Source organism: Pagrus pagrus (genome assembly GCF_965226575.1).
Source record: "Pagrus pagrus genome assembly, chromosome: 10".
NCBI classification, from domain to species: Eukaryota; Metazoa; Chordata; class Actinopteri; order Spariformes; family Sparidae; genus Pagrus; species Pagrus pagrus.
The window spans coordinates 5,120,081-5,139,348 of NC_140194.1; the positions used below are offsets into that span (position 1 = coordinate 5,120,081).

Consider the following 19,268-nt stretch of genomic DNA (forward strand, 5'->3'; position numbering starts at 1 on the left):
TTTGACATGCAAACTTGAAATGCAAACTATGTCTTTGGCTTAAATTGAAATTTCCAGAGTATCTAAAACTCCTTTGAAGTTTGAATCTCAGTGAGAAAGGGAGAGAAAAACACATTGGAGAGATAAACTTTTTATCTGTCCTTCAGAAAGCACACAGCATCAGCTTATAGGTAATGAATAGTGAGCACCTGCTGTCCCCGCTCTCCATTTTACTTAAGACTCTTTACATTTCCTCCTTCCCAATTCTCGTCTTTGTGACTTCAATTTGGCTGTAACTATATTTCCTGGTTATTCGTTACGTCCTGTGTCCACTTCTCAACAGCGTTGTCCTTTTTTGCTTCCATCTCTCCCCTCATTCGCCCACGCCCCATCCCCTCTGTCCCCCTTTGCCCTCTGCAGTCTCCACAGGCACCATTGATCCAGGGTAACTGAAGGGAGTCCTTCCTAGCGTGATCTGCACAGTCAGTCATGTGACCACAGATCTGGCTCCTTCTCAGGGCCAGACAGCCATTATGAAGACTGACTGGTCACAGCAGCACCCACACACTTGGCAGGCTGGCAGAGCTGCCCCCTGCCGCCTCTTTCAAACAACCCTCCTCTCTGACAGCAGAACGCCGGCGCCACCTTAATCAGTGAGCCGCCCAGGTGCCCGGACGAGCTGTCTCCGGAATCTGGGTTGCTCTGGAGAGGTTTTAAAAATTAAGAGCCTGTTTGCGTCACACTTGGAGAGACGATGCCAACTCCTCCTCTGTCTGCACTCCTCTATCATAGAGATGGAGAGATGTCAGAGGCACATATGGCCAGCGAAGGAGAGGAGGAGGAAAAAATGAGATGGAGAAAAAGCAGACAGAGTTGGAGAACAGACCGGCTATTAGGCAAAGCCTTCTGTCACATGAGAACGCCCCCTCCCAAGCGTCCAAGTCCCGTCATCCAAGCCTTCAGTGTGAAGGACACCCAGACAGACAGCCCAGAAAACCTGGGCTCCAGACTGTCACAGCTCTCATCTCGCCTGATAAAAGTCTCATATGGCTCATCTGTTCATCCCTCCTCGCCTTTTTTCCCCCTGCATAAAGTGTGAGTGAAGGATCTTCCCCTCGCAACAAACAAAAAGATGAACAGTTACACCCACCCAGAAAAGTTATGAATGCAAATTTTGTATTATAATGCAAATGTACAGATGGCGCTGCACAAACGAAGACTTCTTTGGGCTTTTATTAGTGTGAAACTTTGGTTCCTGCAGAAGTTATATAGTTGTATAGTTTCGTGGAGCATTGCAACAGAGTGAAATACAGTCATGGGTCCTCAAAGCTCCCCAGTGCTTCCTGACTAATAAACTTTTATGTGTACTAATGCATTCTGTAAAACATCAGTCATGAATGCCTCCCTCCCATCTCCTGAAGGTGATATGCCCCTATCCCATATTTCATCATCACCAAACTGGAAGCAATTTTATCGTATTTTTTTACTTTTTTAAACTTAACATTGACATGCACCATCTTGTAAATTGGCCCTTTATCCGTAGTCACATGTGAATACAAGATGTCATTTATTTTTAAAACAAGCTAATGTCCCTCTGAGTCTGGACAAAACTCACATAAATCAAAGGCAATGATATTAAATGATTAAAACAGCCAGTGAGAAAGTGTCTGGGCTCAAAAGGAAAACGCAGACATGCTGACGGGACCTCCGTCAGAAAAAGCCATTAATTTTTCGTTCACATCTCTCCCTCCACAGAACAACGTTGGATTAAGGTGATTTTGCAAAGTGCACGCTAAATCTCCCATTACAATCCTGAGGTAGTTAAATCCCAACCATCTCCTCATTCCGCTTTAGCCAATGCTATAAATCTACATGATGACGAGGCTCGTCGTAAAGCTGCTGAATTAAACATGCCGACCCTCGGCTCACTCCTCCTTCCCCTCGCTGGCAGAATAAGTGAGCAAAGGGACGCAGTGTGGACCGGGAGGGGGGGGGGAGCGCCTTGACAACTGACCCACTGAGGCGTCACACACGTGCTGTGACGACGTTGCTGTGTCCAAGTGTGGAAGGAGAGATGTTTGCCAATGGTGTGTGTGTGTGTTTGTATGTGTGCGAGTGCTGTTTCAGTGTTGACAGTTCATACCTAGGGCCAGAGGTTTGATAAGGCACTGATTCATTGCCCCCTGGTTCAGCCTGCCACTATCGTCCTCCTGCATCTCAACCAAGCTGAAATCAGACCTGTAATTCCACCCGAAGGCTAACGCACTGTGATGTTAATGTGTGTGTGTGTGTGTGTGTGTGTGTGTGTGTGTGTGTGTGTGTGTGTGTGTGGTTAAAGGAGAACACGGTAGGTGAGACAGAGTGAGGAAGGCATCTTTCTGTCTGTGCAGCAGGGAGACAGTCGCCTTGTTCTTTCCATCTTTCCACTAATTACCCGTGCTAGCCGTGCGTGTTTGTGTGTGTGTATGAGTGTGCGTGTGTGTGGTGTTTATGTGTGCTTTTCAAATGAATAATGAATGTTTATACACGGTGCGACATCTTCTGAGTGCTTTTTTTTACCCGCATGTGCGTGAGCATTGCATGCATGATAGGGTGGAAGGCAAAGTCTCTACAGATGCAATATGACAATTTGCCTTGTGGATAGAACAGTGAAAGGAAGTGTGCGTGTGTGCGTGCGTGTTTGTGTTTGTGTGTGTGTGTGCTTGTGTGTGTGCTTGTATGTATGTGAGAAAGGGAGAAAGAGCAAGAGAGCGAGAGAGAAAGCAGAGAACCTATTTTTCCTGTTTGTAAATGTGTATAATTCCCTGACAAGATGCAAGACAGCAGAAGAGGGAAGCTCTAATTACCTAGTCCACTTCCTGTACAGGATGTCATATCAGCCTTACCCTAGCTGAATAATGTTATTCTCAAATACAAACAAAACTCAAAAACACCCATACGTTGCCTCACATACTACAATGTGTCAGTGTCATGCACAGAAATTCTCCATGAATGATGACTTTGATGATCCGTCGACCTTTCCTCTAGCTTGAATGGATTGCGATGAAATTTGGTTTTGACATTCATGAAACCACTTTGTCTATAATGAATTGTCCAAATTAGTTAATTAGGACAATTAGGATGGGTCATGACTATTTCTATATCAGGTCTGCCTTATCATTTTTCTAGTACTTTGTTTTGTGACAAAATACTGGCAAGGGTTCTCACATCCCCGTCTCGCTCGACTGCACCTTGTGTTTGATGCTAATTAGCAAATGCTGAATGCTACAGTGCTATTCAAAATAGGTCAAGGGTCAAGGATTTTAAAATAGCTTATCTCGGCTCAAGGAAAGCTTTACGAATATAAAACCTCAGTGGATCCAAAATACAGACATGAAAGAGTCATAACTGACCTTGTGTGCATTTCACGGTGTCATTTTAGGGCCACAGGGGCAAAGTTTGAAGCAAGGTTGAGGTTTTGTTTTGTTGTTTCCTTTGTAAAGCGTCTTTGAGTATCCAGACAAGTCCTTTATAAGTCTAATGTATTATTATTATTATTATTATTATCAAAAGACAACACCCACCCCAGCCACGGTCTGTTTATGCTGCTGACATCCGGCAAAAGATACATAAGTATTCGCTGCCACCTGAGAGCAGAACAGCTTCATCCTCAGGCTGTTAAACTCCTCAATTCAACCTCTACACTCCACCTTATAAAATACTTTGTTTTTTACTTAAACGATAAATAAATGAACCTCGCAACCTTGAAACTAAGTAATTTAGCTCAAAGCACCAGCGCCTCTACAGCCTCACAGACTTGCTAGCGGGGCTGTTACTTTTGATTTTCATTTCTGATCAAAAATCAAGCATTTAAAATGTCTTTATATGCACTGCAGTCTGCCAACTACAACAAAACAACATAAACATGGCATGTGACTTACAAGCCATTTCATCACCGCTGCGGCGGCGTTGCGTCTGCCAGATGTGCTCTGACATGTGATGGAGATAAAGCAGAACAAAATCAAAACACGGGCACATCCAGCTCCTGCTGTCTGCCAACTTTCTTCATCACTGCACTTCCTCAGTCACTTTCGTCTCACTTCTTTTTCTCTCATCACTTCCTTCTTTTGAAATAATTGCGTGTGTGCATAAACACACACAGACAGCCACACACATAAAACACACACGCACTTACACCAGAAGTATCTGTTATCCGAGGGAGGAAGTGTGCTGTAATTAACACATTTGGATTAATTTTTTTAATTTTTTTTATTTCTGATGCTAATAAGCCTTCGTCTTAACAGAACACACAATCTGCAGAGGCTTCTATGTGACAATGTGATTATTAGATGGGACAGCTCGAGAAGTCTGGGTAAGTAATTTAATGAGCAGGTGCAGAGGAAAGGAATTAACAAGAAGGGCTGGCAGAAAAGCAGCGCGGCACATAGAAACGCCGCTCTGTACTCATAAATAATGAAGTAGATAATAACACATCAACACATTTTACGATGTGACATAAACACGACACGTTCCGCCTCGATTTACAGTCACGGAGACGGTAGAGGAATGCAAGAAGCGGAGGGAAAGAAAAAAAAAAAAAAAACGAGAATGGTTTCCCAGTCTAAGTGAGTCAGTATGATGTTCAACACTGGGCTACATATTACATAGCACAAGGTTATCAGGAAGGGCATTTGTTGAAGCAGATACCACAAAATATGGACCACTGGAGGAGATAAAATGCTTATACCAGGGAGCTATGTGAAGTTTACTGTCACAGACTAACCTATTGTTGCTGTCTTGTGCACTGGAGCCTTCTGAAATATTATTTGCCACGCTCTCTTTCATTTTTCACGCCTTTCCACTCTGCGTTAGCAATCTGCCCAGAAAGCTTACTGTGGTTGTGCAGTTTTCACCTTTTTATCCCCATTTCCTCTTCAGCACTCACCCCAGATCTGGCTTGGTGGAGTCGAAATACATCTCTACAGGCTACAGCCTTGTGCTCATCTCGTCTCAGCCGGGTTTCGCCATACCAGTGCTCAATTTCATTTCCAAAACCCAGCACTGCAAACACTATTCCATTTCCTGTTCACCTTCCTTCATCGCACCGTTTTGTTCCTTGCATGTCTTCACTCGGCAGCTTAACCTGATGTTGACGTACAGATGTCTTCTACTTTGACTTGCACAAAGGCCCTTCTGAATAAGCCTGATATGTGAAATATGAATTGAAAAGGTTCTCAACCCAATACTTTTTTTAAATCTAGCCTTTTCATACATTGAGGCAAAGTTCAACAAATATGAATATTTCAAGCGCACCGTGGCACTCCTTGTTAAATTGTTAAATCATTCTCTCTTACCAGCTTTTCACTGTCAGCAGAGTAAAGCTGACAATCATTCCTTTTCTCAAGGTGTAAAGTCCCTGCGCTGACACTGATCTCTGGAGAAAAGCACTCACAGCACACTCACAGAATACAATAAAAAGTGTGAGTGGAAACCCCACCTTTGCACACATACAACAAAATCAGCGGCAGAAAGGCGGGGAAAGGTATGTGGGAGAGAGATGCATTTTACACACATAGATTATCCATTATTCATAGGCACTACGGGCTCCGAGCGTCAACAACACAAACACAGCAGTAACCCGATTCTGCCACACTATACCCTCGGCTGCATCGCAGGCACTTACCGCCGACTCTTTGCTCTCCAGGATCTCAGACAGCAGACGCAGCACTCGCCAGAGCACTCGGAGCTATCTACCCAGCAGATCAATACGAGAGGCACACTTAAAGCTCTGGTCAAAGCTCTATACACTGTGTCCCCCCCTTCACAGGCCTTTATTGTAGGAAATGAACAACTCATAAATCCAGTAGCGGCGCCAGCTCTGGTGAGATTCAAAGTCCTGCAGTACATCAAACTTATTAGGTGGCAATCCCCACTGCAGTCAAGGCCGATATCAAGAGGAGCAGTTTGTGTTGGACCAGTACATTCGTACCTGTCATGTCTGTGTCACAAAAGATACCTTCCTGAGAGTCTGCTCTCTTTTGCATTTTGACAGGAGGTACACACGCTCGCCGCTTCAACAGGATATTCAATTAGACAGCACCCATCTCCTTGCTTGCTCTTTGAATCATTACATTGCCCTGGAAGCTTTTGATGGAATCTGGAATCTGAAAGTGAAATAGATGCGTCGTGGCTCCAAATCTGAGGCCTTTCTTTTTTCTTCTCTAGGTAAACTACCTCATTTGTATTCAGGAAAAGTTTCGGGAGAAACAAATAACTGCCATTAGTCATCACAAACGACAAAGAAACACACATGAATGTGTACCCACGCACACACACACACACACACACACACACACACACACACACACACACACACACACACACACACACACACACACACACACACACACACACACACACAGTTATCTACTTATTTTCTCCCTTAAACACCTCTGCACACACTCCTCTGCATGTGTTTCCAAAAAGTGTTTGATGTGAGTCATGCTAATGCAGATGGTATCCATAAAACACACATGTGCCCACAAACAGAAACGCACATACACACACACACAGACACACACAAACACAACTGAATACTAGTTAAAAAACTGGAAGAACATTGCCCATGCGGCATGAATTATTCATGCATATAGTCTGTTGTCATCTAAATGCATGTCTCTGTATTTGTCAGTTTGGTTTGTGTGTGCTTTGCATTCATTTGGGACCTCCGATACATCCCTGTGGAATGGTGATGACCAGGAGAGAGAGAAAAGAGAAGAAGAAAGAGAAGTAGGAGAAGAAGCATGAGGAGGAGGAGGAGAACGTGGACAAGAAGAAGGAAAAGAAGAGGAAAAGGGTGGAGCAAAAAAAAGGAGAAGAAGAAGAAAAGGGTGAAGAAGAAGAAGAAGAAGAGGAAGAAGACGAATAATAAGATGAAAAGGGTGGAGGAGAAGAAGAAGGAGGAGGGGGAGGAAGAGGGAGAGGAAGAATGAGGAAGATGGAGGAGAAGAAGAAGAAGAAGAAGGAGGAGGGAGAGGAAGAAGAAGAAGAGGAAGAAGGAGAGGAAGAGGGAGGAAGAGGAAGAGGAAGAAGGAAGAGGAGGGGGAAAATAAGGAGAATAGTAAGAAGGAGAAGGAAGGAAAAGGAGGAGGTGAGAGGTTTAGTATAGTCACAACAAGTTGGTTCTTGCACACACACACACACGCACAGGAAAACAGATAAAGATGCATCTTGCCGAAAACATATTAAATTATTAAATGAGGGGAATGTTAAAACACACACACACACACACACACACACACACACACACACACACTCTCACACACACACACACACACACACACACACACACACACACACACACACACACACACACACACACACACACACACACACACACACACACACAGTGCCTGTAGTGGCTCCTTTTGTAGGAGACGTTATACATTTTTCATTAGAGGAAACGCAGCTCCCTCCCTCCATGTCCTCATCTCTGAGCTGTGTCCTGTGTCCTCTGGCCACGCTCCCCTGACACCTCCCTGCTTCACCCAACCCATCACTTTGACCCAGCGAAGGGCAAGCAGCTCAGACAGACAGATAAGCTGCGTCCCAAAGTGCCTGCTTCGCCTTCCTGTCAGCGCCCACTTCTCCTCTTGGTTTGTGCGTTCATGTGAACGTACGCCGTGATTGAGGGCGGACTACAGCCTTCACTCACTGAGACAGTGAGCGATTCGCCCCATTGCTCGTGGCGAGGTATGGTTGTGGAAGATTACAAGCAGGGGTTTGAGAAAGCTCTAAATACTGCAGGTCAGGATGTATACAACTCATGTGAAAACAGATGTGTTGCATTGTTTGGATAAATAAGTTAAGCACTGGAAATGAAAAACAGAAAAAGAATAATATTTTGCTATTTTTTTGTATAATTGACTGTTGGTCTCCATTTTCGTTGTTATGTTTGTGGAGCAGCATTTGAGGATGATGGACACAATAAAGTTGCATCAAGTCCATCAATTAGGTGGTGATGTGTGTTGTAGCAGACAGTTTGTTTTAGCAGGAAGCTGCTGAAAGTAAATGGTGGCAGAGTTGAAATTGACACAGTCCATCCAAATGAATAATTTAGCAATTGGAATGAAGTCAACAAATCATTGATAGCATCTTTTCTTATTCCTAGATTTACTCCATTAACACTATACACTATCACTTAAAGTTAATGCATACACTTTATGTTAATACATTTGTCTGTGCATTTACACTGTAACAGTATTGTACAGGTGGATGGCTTAAAGTTTAATACTTTATAAAGAAACTTACATTATATAACTAGTCAGTCAGAGAGGGCCTTTAAAGCCAAAACACACAGTGAAGCAAGTGTACAGCACATTATTAATGTATTGGTGTAAATTAATGTAGGTCACACACAGTAAGTGTGTATTAATGTAAAAAAAAGGGAGCACATGAGGAGACACAATCTGCCCACTTTCTAGCTGTGTGTGTGTGTGTGTGTGTGTGTGTGTGTTGTGATCCATGCATGCATGATAAAGTGAGCGAAGCAGGGGACAGGAGCTCCTGAGATACAGTGGAGACGTGAGTGATTGGAGCAATGAATGGGGGGACCTCGCATTGTAATTACAAGTGCTGCGCTCCCCTGCGAGCTTTACCATCTTAGTGTGATTACACCGTGTGATTTACATGCTGAGAACCTCTCCATCAAGCTTTTCCACATGTTGCAAAGCTTCGACTTCCCTGAATACAGACGTTTTTTCTTATAGATTTACCGAACGAACAACATTATCAGCTGAAGTTATTGAATGTTATGGTGTTTGTGTCATCAGATCTTCAGTTGCTGCCAACTGCTTCCACTGTCCTGGCATCAGGGCTATTTTTCGCCTATTTTAATTCCTTCATTTGTTATATATGCATATTGCTGTTTTAAACCATTCTTCCATACTGCCGTGTATACCTTTGGGGCGACATGTTTTTAAACAGTAAGCCCTGAGGGTTTGCAGAAGAGCAGTTCTTGTTTCTTTCCTCCTCTGCTTATATAATTCTATCTGCAAATAAAAAAATAAACTCAGATAACACAGCTTAAAGACAGATTTTCATAGTGACTGACTCACACTTTTATATTATTTATAAGTGTATTTAATAAATGAGATGGAGTGCTAAGGACACAGATGGAAAAAGTTGCATCCAGGAAGATTTAATACTGTAGAAAAGTTACATATCTGTGAAAATCCATTGCTATTCTTAATGTGCTCAGAATGACAGGATACGAAAACACAAGGGAGGCCTCGCTGCGGGAGGCAAAGAAAACTGCCGGATGCATCTCCAACAAGACCCCACTTAAAGATGACACTTCTACTAAAAATAAATACTTAGAATAGCTGCTTTATTTGGTGGATCTTAAGCTATACCAGTAGTGACTGCATTTATACAAACAATTTCCCCAGTACTCACAGTGAGAAAGCAAAGAGAGCTATGCCCCAAATTTAGCCAATTTGTCCACGAGGCTAATATTTTGACATATGTTTGCTCGAATATACTGCTTAATAGACAATCTGAGGTGATCTGTGTTGGCTGACTTGATGAATCAGAGGACAAAAGTCAACTTTGACCAATAATCGATTGTTACTCCTATCAAAATCATACAGATAACGATGAAAGACATTGTGATATCTGTTTGAGGAGTGCCCTAATGAATCCTTCAACGCGGCTAAACATCCTAAACTCCTGAGCTGCAAACTCAGAGTTTAGTAGAAGTCAGGAGACAGAGAAATATTTCTACGCGTCTACTAAAAATAAATGTTCCAACGTCCCAACAGAACAGCAAATTTAAATCTAACGAGCAGAAATCCTTGGTGTATAACTCCTTCTTTTTCTCTCATTGACTGTCTCGCTGTCTTTGTATCTATTTCTTTCTTAAGCACACATCTCAGGAGACCACATAAAAGTGGCTTCCTGGAATTAAAGCGTTACTGCAGCAATAAGCCCGTTCTCCCCATCCTTCCTTTGTGGGAGTGTGTGTCTGTGTGTGTGTGTGTATATGAAGACAGCCAGAGACACTTTTGTCTCCATTATTGATCGGTAGCATGGACTCCCGATGTTCCCCAGCCCCTACGTGATTACATAGGGCTCAGACTGCAAAATGTGAAAGTGAATAAATAGTGCGTCAGGACTTCCAGACAAAAAGTAGGTTACGCGTAGAATATGAGAGAGAAACAGAATCTATTCATTAATTTAATTGCTTTTCTCTACAAATTAAATTTACATAACAGACACACTAAATGTCATAATAAGCTGCTAGCATAACCTGCATGTTCATACCTTTGGGCACATTATTACGTGCATGCAGACGCACGCAAACATGATTAACAAGAGACTGCAACTGCTAGATTAGATTCAGATGATAAATGTTATGATTCATACACTCAAATCACATAAACATATGCACACAAGATAAACACATGCACACACACATATTAAAAGGTGTAAGTCATCAAGGACGGGGGCTCTGAGGATGGTGAGGGGGGTTAAAGCCGGGGAACGCAAGCAAAATTTGCATCACATGAGAGGCACCAGTGAGAAGATTGGGCTGAGGGGAGTAAAGCAAGATTTATATTCAGAGGAGGACAAATCTTGGCAGGCATGGAGTACCTATGTTAAGAGGCTTGGGGAGAGGCGAGGGATCGTATTGATGAGGAAGTCCAGGAAAGATGCATGTGGGTGCAGGATTGTGGTCCTGTGGGGATGCTCTGTCTACAGCAGAGATATGGGGCTCAGACAGCGGATTAGTGTTTCTGCTCCATAATCAATTTGCTGTCTGGATCCCAATGCACATAACCCTAAACATGCACTCCTCGCCTGATCCTGCAAAATCTCTCTTCTTCTTTCACCCTCTGCCAATTTCGTGTTGTCCCTTTTTTCACCCGCTTTCATCTTTGTTTGTTTCACCTTCAAACCTTAAGATGACCAATCTCAAACCACCTGAATACACTCGCACATGAAGCTGTCCCTGAATTCACTTACTAACCTCTCTAAAACATCTCTCCCCTAGAATTTCTGTCCACAATACATGTAGTTTTCCACTAGCCACAGTCAATTTTGCACCCACTGCATTTTAGGGCAATATGGGAACTCTGGGAGTCATTATATCAGGGAATGTGTGTGTGTGTAGAGAGAGATGTTGAGGTTAACCTTGACTAAGGACAAACTATTAGCTCCATCTCACCCTTGGGTCCATGCTTGCTGCCATCTGCTCCAGAGCTTAGGGGTCATAATACTGGCTGACCAATCAATAACATATTACATGTTGGCACCAGGCGCCAGCCATGGTCATGACTTTCTTTGCTCATTAAAAGCAAGGCACATCACACTCCAGAGAGGAATGCGGTGCATTTCCAACAAGCAGGCAGGCACCGCAATATCAAATAGTACAAAGTGAAATAAAAAAAATTTAATTTCTGTTTGCAGAAAAAAAGCATGCTGTCCATCAAAAGTGTACTATTCTCAGCCTATTTTCAGCCTTCATTTTAAATAAAGTCTCCCTGAAAATAAGGCTCTTGTCTGAGGATGGATGTGCTCGCATTTGCAGAAGGTGTCTTGAGCCTGAGTGTGTGTGTTTACTGCATGTGTGTCTTTGTGTCTGTAGAGAGGAGGAGTACTCCGAGATGAAAGCCCAGCGAGACAGCCAGGAGGCTGGGCAAAGACAGCAGGTGGTGCTAGGAGTGCTCCTGCTCCGGCTGAAAGAGGCTGAGAGGTTTTTGTGTCAACAGATCAATAAGTGTGAAACCGGGAGAGCACTATCTATTCCAGATTGTATGACACAGACAGAGATAAAAGGTGAAATATGTAGCCTAGGCCAAATAGAAAAGGCACAAACAAACTGTAAAAGCAGCTGAAAAATGATATGGCTGCATCTGTCCGGTGTGAGTTCCTCCCCCTACCCCCCTCACATAACCTCAGACACACATAATCAGATTCAGGGTAGAAAAAAATGTGGCTACTATGATGTAGCAGAGGGCGAGACTTGACCTGGTAATGACACAACATGCATGCATATACACACACAGGCGCATACGCATTGCTTAAGCCTGTCAGCCACTGTCCAAGGCTCTCTTATAGGACCAGGCAGATTGTCACCTCTTCTGATTCCAGCGGGCAGACACAGATGAGAGCTACTAATTGCCTTGCTGGGGCACAGACGTGACTCGCATGTGAAGGGAAATGCACTGGAGGTTTTACTTGCATACAGGTAACTGTGTGGAGTGAATGAGTTGTTTGAGTGAGTCACTTAAAGGTGAAAGTTTGACGGGGGAAACTGGCTTGATAGGTGTGTGTTATTATGCATGATGAATGCTTGTCAGTTCCATGGTGCTCGATGGCACGAGGACCTGAGTGAGGAGGTTTTTGAAGTGCCCCTAGTGCCCGCTAAGCTATGCAGTTGTGTAAAGGTGAACATGAATCACACTGGCAGTCTTACCTTGGCCTGGCCTCAATGTCGTGCTGAAAAAAATGAGAAATAGAGAGAGAGAAAGAGAGAGAGAGAGAGAAAGAGAGAGAGAGAGAGGATAAAACACACTTAAAATCTTTGCACAGGTGTTGAACAAATAAAAAAAGGTAAACAACATAATTTACATCCGCTTGGTCCACAGCTGGTGTGGCTCTAAATCTGACCAATTAATTTTCACTTTCATCCACCAGTTGTGCTCATGTTTAATCATGAGCTTTTTAAAGGAGCAGTCTGGAACAAAGCGCCCAGCGAGCCTCAAACATTATTCACACGCCGGCTTTTTCCATTTAACTTTGATCGGGGGTTTAAAAAGATTTTTCAATGTCAAAACAATGGATGTGATTTGTTGACTGCCGGTATGTGACGCTTACGTAAACATTGCGAGCTAAAAGTTTATTCATGAGCCTGATGAAAAATTTAATCATATTTCAGAGCATTTCAATCTCCGGAGGATGTAAATGCATTACTTTACAAGGCGTGCCCGTAACACTTAAATTATTGCTATGAATCAACGTCGGTATTCTTAATATTTAACATGCCAAACACACAGCTCCATGCACCACATTTGAATCACTGTCATGTAAAACAAAACTACTTGTTATACATCTGCTGATCTCAACTGGTTTATTTTCAAGAGGACTGTGAGCACAAACCCTTTAATATTCTGCCCAGCACCGACTGAGCTGTTGCACTGGACCTTGCCTCCCAGCGCTAACATGGCTTTGCCAGAGAGGGATTTTAACAATGTGTAACTAACCAGCGTCTTGAAAGCCTGCGCCTCCTCGGCAGCGCAGCAGATTAGAGCAGAGCTGATGACGAGAGACCGCGGAGCTGTCTGCCTCACTGACTAAGACTTGGCTCTAAATTTAATTAGCCTAAAATCTGGACAAATAAGTATTTTCAAATATTGGAACTAAGTGAGATTCCTCTCTTGGTTTACCTTGTCAAACACTTCAATCGACTGAAAAGTCAATTTGTGAAATCACAGTGCAGAACTGACATTCGCTTAAGAAGCTCTTGACTAGTTGCTGAAAGGCTGCCTCTACAAAAAGCACACACTTGCGAAAGTCTTTCCGTTTCTCCACTGCTTGGCTGATTAAAAGACCCTCCATTAGCTGATAACTAACAGTGACAGGTCTGGAGACATACAAAGATGGTATGTCTCCAGATCTGCTTTAAATTGTGACTGCAAATCCACTGTTGTGTTATGCTTTTAAAACCATATTACTATTAAAGCCTTATTATGTTGCTGGGCAAAAATGAGTTGATGCATGTTAGTCTAGCCTTCCCTGGTGAGGCAATAAGTTGACAGCACGTGGGATATCATTAATCAAGCGTTTCAAACTACTCTTGGCAACAACACTGTTGGAAATTATAAATCCCAGGTGTGTAACAATTTGTCAGACGTAATTTAGGTGCTGACTACAACCAAAACGTATTACATCATCACAATGTAACGTCTTGAAAACTTGTATCTTGAAGTAAACGTAAAGTGGTCCTACCCTTTCACTGACGTTACATAGAAACAAGAAACAAGTGATAGGGGGGCAGAGTGACCCCTATTATAAGAACCTGTACCATCAAAACGATTTTGAAGCTGTTATTTTAAGGTATTTAAGTACATAATGTTGCTTTATGTAACACTTGCACTATATTTTCTTTGATCTTTAACATCAGTGATTGCCCTGAGGAGATGATATCAACATTAAAGTTATCATACTAACATGTATCGTCTTTGATGCCCTCTTAATACCTTCATATCAGGGCAGTCTTTTTTTTTGATGATTCTATCCAACTGTTGTGATAGTGATGTGTGTTGTTTTTCTTTTTTTGCTCTGACTGCATCACTATACGACAATGAAAATAGACAGTTGTTATAGTCCCAATTGTGTGCTTTGTTCACATTTTGTCCGATTAAAGAGTTTTTAAGTGCCATTGCCCACAAAATTGAAAGACATACACGAGTAGATAGATGCTGATGGCTATTGAGCTTTGTTGCAACTGTAATTACCACAGTTACGCTGCAACAATAAAGAGAAAAATGGCCTCGGGCAGTCCATCAATATGTCCACACACAAAAAAATGGTCCCTCTAAGAAATACTTAGACTTGTGTGCTTGTCATCAAAAGAAGGAAGCGGAAGCAGCTATACTCATAATTTAAAAAACTGTATCAACTTCATGGAATTATGTGTTCTTGTATTGTTTGAATTATATTTCAAAGTGTGCTGTTAACTCCCACGACAAATGATCTTTTGGGGCACAGCCTGCAAAGGAAAAGCTACCTCTTGTTTTGCAATCTTATTGATGTTGTTGGGGTTGTTGATGTTGTTTGTAGTGATTATGTATTGTCTAGCGTTAATTTTCTTAACAAAGATGTTGTCTCTGTCTCCTGCCCAGGGAATACCGATGTAAATTAGCACATAGCTAACTCTGATACAGCCAAGACATGGTGCAATGCCCCTGTAAAATGAATGAACACATTTTAAAAAAACGATATAATCAAATTAGGGGAAATTAGTATCTGTAATAAGCTCAGCTTCATCTGTTTTTAGTATACCACAATGCTCTATAAGGAATGCCTACCTCTAAACTGAAAGATACATGTAATCTGACATTTCATCAATTCAGTCATAAATATTAAAACTGTAGAAAATAACAAGTATAACATTAATCTAGACAAGTCTAGTGATAGTAGCACCTTTTAAGACAATGGGGGGTTCTAATTAGCACAAGCACATGATTAATTATTGAGACATGATCACTTTTTTATAGTTTTTTAAATTTTCCAACATGTATTACACACTAAAAATGCACAAAACTACTCTGCATTGAAAAGAAGAGTCTTAATAATGACCCTCAGCTTATTTAAAGGTAGGCGAAAGGCTGCTTTGTTTTAAATCAGCCTCTGAGCAGTTCATTGTGACCTGGGTCACGACTCAGTCAGTGTTGGGTCACTGGCGCAGACTCTCAATGCCTGGCTAATGAGGCATCTTGGCTTTGTTTTCATGCTAGGAGTCCCTTAAGGCTTAAAGAGCTTTGAGCCTCTGCTTTTATAAACAGGATCACAGACTAAAGCAACCTTATAGGATCCTTTCGGTCATACATGTGTGAAAGTGGCCCAAAGCGGTTCCACAATAAAGTGGGCAGTGCGGACACAAGTGGGCTGGCATTTACACATGTATATGTGCACCAATACCGCCTCACAGGAACATGTGTGGATCTAATACGTCTCTGTATAAGCAGGGGTGTTTATTCAATTATATAGCATGAGCATATTTATATTGATGTATTCATAATTACACCAATCAGCCATTAAAAGGACTAGCAGGTGAAGCAATTAACATTGATCCTCTCATTACAATGTGTTCTGCTGGGAAACCTTGGGTCCTGGCATTTATGTGGATGCCACTTGACACACACCACCAACCACGAAAACACAGTTGAAGATCAAGAACAGGGGGAACGTGGATAAGAGCTCAAATTTCCCAGATCCCAATCATCCATGGGATGTGCTGTAACAAGTTTGATCCATAAGGGCCCCATCGTGGATTGGACTTGACTCTTACCCGTCACAACATGGACACAGATCCTGTGTTGTCTTGCACCAGGGCGTTAGAGGCAGATCCTTTGAGTCCTGTGGTCTGCGAGGTGGGGCCTCCAGGGATCCGACTTGTTCTGACACGTCCCACAGATATTAGATTGGACTGGGATCTGGGGAATTTGTATGCCACGTCAAAGCCTTGAGCGTTTTGTTACGTTCCTCGAGCCATTCCTGAGCAGTTTTTGTGGTGGGGCACGATGCATTGCCACACATGACACACATGAATGTTGTCACATGAATGCTGGGACCCAATGATTGCCAGGACTGGATCCTTTTAATGACAGATGTACATTGTATATACAGCACAGTATCTGTCTATGTCTGTGTCTCTTCCGTACAGCATCCCTGCACTCTCTTTTTGATGTATCAATGGTATTTTAATTACTGCATAGTCATCAGGGGGTGCTCCAGTAAACACGCTGCACGGTTGTACGAATGAGTACCTACTGGCACTTTTTAATGAAAATGTGGAGACTGCGAATTCTGATAATAAAATGGACTCAAAAAAAGTCAAAGTCTATTAATATATTCTCCCTCTGGCTCCCACTGATTGGTCAATTTTCAGAGTGCTTGTATCATCCCCACACTGTCTTTTTTGTGTGCATGTGTATTAACACTTGTGTTCCTGTGTCTGCATTGAAAGAAAGACGTGAGATTATTAAGAAAACCAGAGGTAATTTGTTTGTTTGACCCTAAGCCAGAAGACTCACCTCAATTACGCGCTCGATTCTATAGGGAGCAGTTGAAAAGATGAGTTTTTACGCAGGTGAGTAATATTTTACATCATAGCTGCTCAGTTCCACATGCCTGCAGCTACATGGCTGCAGTATGTGATATTCTTTCAAAGCAGCAAATCCCTTTTTCTGACTTGGCTCTGAAGCTGCAAGTCTTTCTTTTGTTGTAAAAGTTGGAATCGAGGTACTACTTTGGAAAAGTGCTGGAGGCCTTAACTGTAGCTGTGTGGCACAAGGGATTAGATTGTGCTTAACATGTGGTGGAATAAACAAAAACCAAAAGAGCAAAAAGGGTCAGGACATTTAAATATGTGTTTTCACACACGCAATGTTAAAAGTACCACAGATTTGTAACTATTTTCTGGAATAAGAGTTGTACAATACTGCAGTTGTAGCTGCTAGTGGGCTGTACTGCTGAAACAACAGATTAATTTAACAAATTGATTTCACACACTGTGCACGTTTGACTAATGATCGCTGTAAGCTCTTGCAATTTGACATTTGTTATATTTGACATATGAAACAATAACTGTAATGGCTGTTCACAGAGAGGTGCAAGGACTTACTGTATATGTTGCAGTGAAGTTCTCAGAGTTGGTAGATTAATATTTGAAGTTTTTTTTTTTAATTAAAGATATTGTTTCAGCCCTCATAGACACGGAGTGCTCTCAGGCAGTTAAATTTTTTTGTGTGTGTTTTTGAGGTTTTTATACCATTCGGTAGCTTCCAAGTAGTATTTCTTAGGTATCCATATCCAAAAATTTAAATTTTGGTCATTGTTGTGTTAAAGGTCAAAATGCTACTTTCCTTAACCATAACCCTAACACCCCCTCTCTGTGACTGAGAGCTACGGGTCTGTGTCTCCTTGAGCATCGCTGGAGGTGTGGTTGAGCTGCACTCTCAGACGCAGGGCTGGCGAGTGGCCACACTCAGCAGGTTGAAGTATACGCTTCAGCTGAATACACATAAAATCCAGCAATCAGGCAACTTCTCACAGAATTGTTTTTGGCTTTCGAATGTAACCACCGTGACACAGTCAGAAAATGTTTTATTTTTCTGATTCACTGCTTTGTTCCCGCTACCGCTGCTCCCTCTCTTCATTCGCTCTATAGCTCGCTCGACCACCGTCTCTCTCTGTCTCCCTCGTTGCGCTGGGGAATAATAATAGTGTTTTTACAAGCAGCAACTGACAAATTCTGCATTGTGTGCCTCTAAATTAAGGTTTAATAAGATTTTTTTTAAAAGCCTAATCTTTCACTCCATGCTCATGTCTTCCAAGCTAACACTTGCGAAATGCAGAAAAGAGGCAAGTGAATGATTGTAGTTCGATGTGCCATCTGGAGACGCTGCCTTTACGAGGCAGACGGAAGAGCAGTGGGAGAGTGAGTGAGCAAGTCGGAGAGTTGATGTTTGAGTCAGTTATTCTTCGGATCCATGAGGCTCTACGCATCTCCAATGCCGTACCAAAGACAAAAACTGCTGCAGACGTTGCTGGTTTCAGGTGCAACTTATTGTGTGTATCCACATAAACACAATAAGATGCATCATTGCTGGCTAAGTACTGTAAAGTGCTGCATAAGCCCCCTCTCTAGACCTACACACACATATACACACCTCTCCTGTGACCATATATTTACAAATAACACAGCCCATTACTCACTCCAGCAGTAACTAACACATGAGAATAAACAGGGTAACCATTGGCATTCAATTAGGGCCTTAATGAACTTGGCCCACCATGGATTAATTTCTCAGCTAGGAAAAGCAATCTGCACATCAGCTTCCACCATTACAGCAGTCTCCCAGGCCCTACACAGCACCGCCAGGGAACACTCAAGGCTCTTTTCCTGACTATGTTGACTAAAGTATGGAGAGTGACAAATGGACCAATGGGATATTGTAATTTGGGACCTATAAGCGTTAACAGCCTGCTCTTCAATGTTCAAATGAGGGATGAGGAAGTGAAGCCCTGCAGAATCTCAAGTGACATGTGTTGCACTTCTGGCAGTGTTTATGCACAGTATGCTTATAAATTATACAGTATAACTGCACACATGCTCAGGTGCAAACACATTATTTTGACTAAGGGGCTGGCATGTAAGAGAAGAGGAGACAGCTGCTGTGTTAATGACAAATAGTGTATCCAGAGGACAAACATAGTTACACTTATGCCTCATCAGCCAACCGCTCAGGATTTATTTGCACCTTATTACCTGTATCATACTGACACAGCTGACTGTAAGCAAAACTACAGTTCTCTACAAGAACACAACGTATGCCGTGGATAAGAACAGCCAGCCTCACCGCTCATTTGGAACAAAACTGTGTACGGTGGCACCTGTTTACCACATTCATTTGATCATAATGACTATGCAGCAGGTGCCACAGTCATTAAAAGGATAATCTTTTATGTTTAAGGTGTGAGATCAAGCCTCTATGGCTGCAAGGATTTTTCAGCTAGGCCAC

General features: G+C 42.4%; 1 protein-coding gene across 3 annotated transcripts in view; it reads right to left on the reverse strand.

Annotated features, from left to right (window-relative positions):
* trim44 (tripartite motif containing 44) overlaps positions 1 to 19,268 on the reverse strand; it is a 42,583-nt gene that overhangs the window by 11,749 nt on the left and 11,566 nt on the right. For 2 of the 3 annotated variants that reach the window (XM_084365081.1, XM_084365082.1), the window contains exon 5: positions 12,437 to 12,459. In XM_084365081.1, the coding sequence (XP_084221207.1) occupies positions 12,437 to 12,459 (23 nt within the window). Of the gene's footprint in view, positions 1 to 12,436; positions 12,460 to 17,868; positions 17,954 to 19,268 lie in introns of those variants that run through there. The other variant, XM_084365083.1, reaches the window with a different exon arrangement.